The 6,375-nt window shown below is 36.4% G+C and overlaps 1 protein-coding gene across 1 annotated transcript in view; it reads left to right on the top strand.

Moving 5' to 3' along the window:
* LOC144649087 (techylectin-5B-like) overlaps nucleotides 1-4,964 on the top strand; it is a 51,412-nt gene extending 46,448 nt beyond the window's left edge. The window contains exons 2-5 of the mRNA XM_078508554.1: nucleotides 2,127-2,383; nucleotides 2,589-2,703; nucleotides 2,820-3,209; nucleotides 4,022-4,964. Coding sequence (XP_078364680.1) covers nucleotides 2,127-2,383; nucleotides 2,589-2,703; nucleotides 2,820-3,209; nucleotides 4,022-4,278 — 1,019 coding nt within the window. The 3' untranslated portion in view covers nucleotides 4,279-4,964. The remainder of the gene's footprint in view (nucleotides 1-2,126; nucleotides 2,384-2,588; nucleotides 2,704-2,819; nucleotides 3,210-4,021) is intronic.
* The last annotated feature ends 1,411 nt before the right edge of the window (nucleotides 4,965-6,375 follow it).

Here is a 6,375-nt window from a genome sequence, read left to right as displayed (position 1 = left end):
AGACAAAAAAATAGACACGCGACAGCTAGCGTGACAGTACAAACGATAAATATTCTCGCGCGATATTTTCATGCGATAGCGTGACAGAACAGTTATCAAGAGCTGCTTCTTAACCAATATTATCATTTTAGCTCATTTTTTGAAAACAGGAAAAAAAACTAACGCTTAAAACAATATCAGTTTAATCGTAATTTTGAGAAGAAATTTACGACATCTGACATGCGCAAATGCAGATCAGAAATGTGGCGTGGCATGATATTTGCCACGATAATGGGGTAAGAAAATTAAAGATGATCTGTTCGAATTAGTGTTATACCATGTTTCAATATATTTTTGTGTTCAGTGTGATTTCGTTATTTTTTTTACCTGGTTATAAAATAATAAGAAAAAGGCGTTTATTAGAACTTGGGACGTGAACCCGAGCAAGAGTTTTGCGGTTTCGCTGTTTTCCGTTTTCCCAGGTTGAATGCTAGTTTGAAAAATGAAATTAAATGACCTAAAAATTCACAGGCAAAATATTCTATGCAATATTGGATAACTAAGTCCATTTGAATTCAATTCTTTTCATCCTTTCCGACTGTTTATTTTACCAGCACAGATGATGAATATTTATTGATAAAAACTCCGTGGTAAAAATCCTTTTAAAGGATGTTTTTAAAAAGAATCAGTCCCGGAATTTAGCTAGCTTGATAGCTTTTAAAATGAAACTTACGATAGGAAGGACAATTATTTTCCCAGAAGATTACTTTGATCAAATTTTCGAAATAAGGTTAAAATTAATTCGAGAGTATTTCGACAGGTGCTAACCATTATTATATTATATTAGGTCCAAAAAAGCTTTTAATTTTTAAAAATGTTCGTATCTATCAACAGTAATCACCCATTTTTATGTTGTTTTAAAACTAAACTCATTTGTTAATTAATCTGAAAATCTTAGCTTGACTGAGGGGAAGTTCTCAACATAAGACATATTTAACTAAGACATTACCATAACTCGATGAAACTGGATATCGAGCAATAATAAATGTGTTATTAATTTTTTAACACACGCTCCTTCTGTCGTTTTAATGATATCTTCCTGTCAAATGTGAATATATACATACGGGCTGAAAATCACGAACGTTCAGTTTGCACGCACATGTCCCAACATCAACAGCAATGGCTTTTAGGGGAATTCAGTTCAAGCATAAAATTGCACTTATCGTTTGCATCCTATGCATGTCACTTGGAATCATTTTCCCATTATGTCACGGTTGCTTTGGTAAGTATATATTTTCCAGTGTGTTGTGTGTTATTATTAATTAATTATCGTAGCGGGAAGCGCCAGTGGCCTTATCGTGAGCGCGTTAATCTTGAATCGAAGTATTCGGGTTCGAGCGCTGCCGCGTTCATTGCATTGCATTCCAAGGCAGGATTCTTGACTCTTACAGTGTCTCATCAGTATACATGGATAGCAGCAAACTGTTAGCAAAGGGCAACCTGTTAAGACAGAGGGTAATGCATACCATAGTGATCGAGTTCGTATAAACACATCGTCGTTTTATTCAATCCGGAGCCGTGGTGGGTCACTCTAGCTCAAGCGCAAACTTACATTTAACCAAACATATTTTCCTTATAAGTTGGGTTTCCAATCGTTTTTCATATTTCTGCCAAATTGATTTTGCATGTAAGGCAATAAATCTGCTCTACTTAAAGCTTTGTTTTTTATCATTTTAACGTTTTCAGCATTGTCGCCTGCTCCAGCATGTCAGATGAGGGCAAAAGATAAAACTTAATATTTTTTAATTGAAGCTTAACTAGCCCGATTAAAACTTTTTTAAGATGCAATTTAACTATTTGTTATGTGCTTTGTATTAGTTTGATCATTGGATCAACGGAATAGTGCATTGCCGTGTGAAAATAAAGCAAAATTCAGATAGCTTATGTTTTAATTTTACCACATTTTCCAAAACTTCCGCAATCAGTATCGCCTATGCTTTTGTTTTCTCTGCGAGTAGTTCCCTAAGAACTTAAAGATTTATGTTTATATTTAAAACACTTAAAATGAGATAAGATCAGTCAGTGTAAGTATGAAGTAAATAAGATTGCCATAGAGATCCATTGTCGGATAACGTTTTTTTCTACAGACGACGAATGTCGCAACATCGAGTTCAAGGAACCAGTTGCAAACAGAGCAATGAAGAATCACGTGATCAGGAGTGAGGCGGTGCCTAATGAAGGGACCTGTCGATTGTTGTGTTATATGGAGCCCAATTGTGTGTCCATCAATTTGGGTCCTTTAGAGGGAGGAAAACACAAATGCGAGTTGAACAACGCCACGGATGAAAACCAAATTACCATGATCCTTGTGGATAAGCCATATTTCACCTATCTGGCCATCGAGGTAACGCTTTATATACATTCTTATCATGCAAAAATGTAGGGAATATTTATTATGATGCAGATGACAGTTATATAACAATTTCAAACTTTTGTATCCTTGGGAATTTCGTCATATTCTTTTCTTCTGGATCAAAATAATCAGTGTAAAAGACGTCATTTTGCCACAACATTCCATTTAATTTCTTTTAACTTTTGTCCCTTATCAGAACCCTTGTAGTAGCAGCCCATGTTTGAATAATGGCACCTGTCAAGCTGGATTCTCCAGTAAAGGTTTTCGTTGTATCTGTCGCGCTGGATTCACTGGAACGGACTGCAGTCAAGGTATTATGTGCTGATGATTTATACAATATTTGAATTCTAGAGGTCCAAAAAATCTTTCACACACAAACTCCATCGCCACAACTTGGTTTAATCCGAATTTTCTTTTTCTCTCGCAGCCCCCAAGAATTGCACTGACATCTACAAATCTGGTGAAAGAAAGGACGGTGTGTACACAATCAAACCTGACAATTTCCCTGCCTTTGATGTGTTTTGTGACCAAACAACAGCCGGTGGGGGGTGGACAGTTTTCCAAAAGAGACTGGACGGGTCGGTAGATTTCTTCCTCTATTGGAGCGACTACAAGCAGGGCTTCGGCAACCTGAGTGGCGAGTTTTGGCTCGGAAATGATAAAATTCGTCGATTGACCTCAGGTAGTAACGGTAACAAAGTGCGGCTTCGTGTGGATTTGGAAGACTTCAATGGGAGTACTCGTTATGCCGAGTACGACAAGTTTGGTGTTATGAGTGAGAATGACAAGTACAAGCTGATCCTCGGCTCTTACTCAGGTGATTTAAAATTTTTTTTACATGTTTTACTCCGATTTTACTAAACATCATATAAAGTGAAGCGCTAAATAAATATGGTCTCAATGCGCGCAGTATTATTTTATGATGAATTAAAAAAATTTAATGGTACGTAGTTTGACTTTGGAAGTCCTGGCTCATCTTATGAGACGATCTGGATGAAGGCGCTAGAATTTCAGTTATCAGTAAAATTTTCGGCGATTTCTCAGCTATTAGTTAAGCCCGGGCCAAACGAGGATAAAAGTTGATGAGAGTTGACTCTCATGAGAGTTTTCGTCAACTCTCATCGTCTATCATCAACTCGGGCCAAACGAGAGAAAACTCTCATGGACTCTCATGAAAAATTTGAACACGTTCAAAGTCGATGAGAGCGCATGAGAGTCGATGAGAGTGAACGAGAGTGTCATGCCAAACGAAAGCGAGAGTTTGAACTCTCGTCAACGCTCATTCTCGTTTTGCCCGGGCTTTACAGTTTCAGCGCATTCCTCAATTATCAATAAATTTGACGATTAGATCTCAACGTAAAAAACTCGTTTTTCAGCTGGCAGAATTTTAAGACCGAGTTCCTCTTAGCTCAAAGCATTAAATAGGTATTCTGCAAGTCAGAGAAACGAGTTTATCAACGCGGTGGAGACAAATTGGGGCTCCATCTTTACTCGGCGCTCTCGGTTCTCTTGAAAAATTGTGTCCGCTATTTGCTCGAAGGGCCATATAGTCCTCATAGCTTTATAGCAACACACAAGAATGAATAACAATTAATATCTTTCACATAATTTACTTTATTTATGTCTCAGGAACTGCTGGCGACTCACTCTCCAATCATCATGGTCAACCATTTACCACAAGAGACCAAGACAATGATAACTCAGGCGCTAACTGTGCCCGTGCGTTTCACGGAGCCTGGTGGTACAAACACTGTCACGATTCAAACCTTAATGGACCCTATCATCAACCCCCTAAGGAAGGTGATGGTGTGATATGGTTTCACTGGAAGGGGCATTACGAATCCCTGAAGAGGACTGAGATGAAAATGAGACCTGCGGATTTCTGAACATTCATATGACTGGCAAAACTTTTACCTTACATCAAAAAACTTAAGTTAAATTGCAAATCAAATAGACCGGTATAAAAAAGAAATATTTACTGTAGTTCAGCTCTTTGAATATGCTGTTTCGCGTCCAGTTGTATCATATGGCAGACCTACAAAGGTACGACTTTTTAGTTTCCGGAGTTTGTTTGATAACTTCCTTGTTTAGATTTCTCCATACGCTATTACAATCATCAAAATGATAAAAGTTTTCTATAAAGGTAGTAAAGTTAATGGTACTGTTATCATACAAGGAACTTGAGAATTTTCACATTATTCAAGAAGGATAGTATCTAATGACATGATAATAAACTGAAAGCACTGAATTTAAAAATACTTGTAAATAATTATATTTATAGATGGTAAAGCTAAATACAGTGCACGTATGACACTAAAAAAATTGAGGCATCTATCTAGAATAATTTAAAACTTATTTGTAATAAAAAAGGTTTAAAAATTTATATTTATATAAACGCAATAAAATTTAAAAAATGTCTAAAATGTAAAATGATTGCTAACAGTCTGCAACCAGTACTATATAAACTCTGGATAAATATGAAGCTTTCAGATTCTCAGGATAAAACACTAAAATTCCTGACAACAACCAAACTTGAGCGAACTCGAAAGAGTGTATTTACGCAGGCACTTGCGAGTTATGGTGGATTTCCACTGACGCGTAATTTTTTACGTGCGTAAAAAAATTAGAGACAATGTATGAACGGCTTGCGTACACGTTTACGCAGGCCGCTCATACATTGTCTCTAATTTTTTTTCACGCACGTAAGAATTTACGCGTCAGTGGAAATCCACCATTAATCATAAACATCACTTTCGTATTAAACTAGAATGATGATAACCGTGATTTCATAACCACGTTTCTAATAGCCTAATAAGAAGATATTAGAAGTGCTTTTTGAATGTTTATGCTTTTATGCCGATTTTAATTAATAATTTAATTATTGCTGAATTAGAATTTATTCTGTATTTCTTTGCAAATATAATTATTGTATTAGGCGCCTGATATACCCAGTGGTACATAATAATTAGTCTTAACTTTCCAAGTCAGAGGCAAACTGAGTGACTTTTTGAGTCATTTTGATAAACTGAAAAAGGTAGCAACATAATTTCCAAAGAATTATAATTTTGCTGAAGTTTTACCGCTTAAATGTTGTCAAATAAATGAAATTAAATATGTTTTATCCTGCGTGGTTTACTAATTTAACTGAACACTAGCGGCTCACAATGATCGTCTTTACTGGGATTGCACATACCTACCTTCTGTTCGCTACTCACGGCTGTAGATTCTGATTCAATATAATTTAAAAGAATCGCGGAAGATCTGGACGCCAGCGCGAAAGCGGAAGCGCCTGCGCTCACTTCGTACGCGGTTTCTCTCGCGTTCTTTCCTTGTGTCGAAAAAATGGAGAGACTCTGAACAATCTACCTTCATACGTGTCATTTTTTCAGTTTAAGTTTCGCTGTTAGACACCAAGAATTAGACGTGATGACAGAAATCCTCTGAACATTATATGTCATACTATATATGGAATGATCGAGTCTCTGATGGGTCATTTACAGTTTTGATGGGTAATTAATTTAACGCATCGTGTTTTCCTTCTTTGTGACTGTTTATTCTACCCACAAAGAAGAATCTTTAGTGTTAAATTCTCGGTTGGTAAATTCCGTTGAAAATGTTAGGTCACGGGATGAAGTAAAATTAATATCTTTTAAAAGATACCAAAGCTTGGAGAAAAATATTTGCCAGGAATATTCTAGACTTACAAAAGTTACTTTTGCAAATTCGAGAGTGTTTAGTTCTTGAACAGGGGCTGAAAATTGTATTCAGTCTCTGGGAAAATTAGAGACCTTTATTAATGCGGAAACACCCTGAAGGTTGGTGAATACTCCGTCTTCTTTCCCTCGTTTATCTCTACCAACTACCGGTCCGACCCAAAGCTATTTAATAGAGGTATTAGCATTAATAAAACAACAAGTTTCTTATAAAAATATTGATTAGATCACTATTGATCCAACGTATACCGGTAGGATGTTTTAGACGGT

This window comes from Oculina patagonica, chromosome 4, assembly GCF_052425735.1.
Source record: "Oculina patagonica isolate OP01 chromosome 4, crgOcupat, whole genome shotgun sequence".
NCBI lineage: Eukaryota > Metazoa > Cnidaria > Anthozoa > Scleractinia > Oculinidae > Oculina > Oculina patagonica.
The sequence above is the reverse complement of the archived record's forward strand: the minus strand, read 5'-3'. Positions and strand labels throughout refer to the sequence as shown.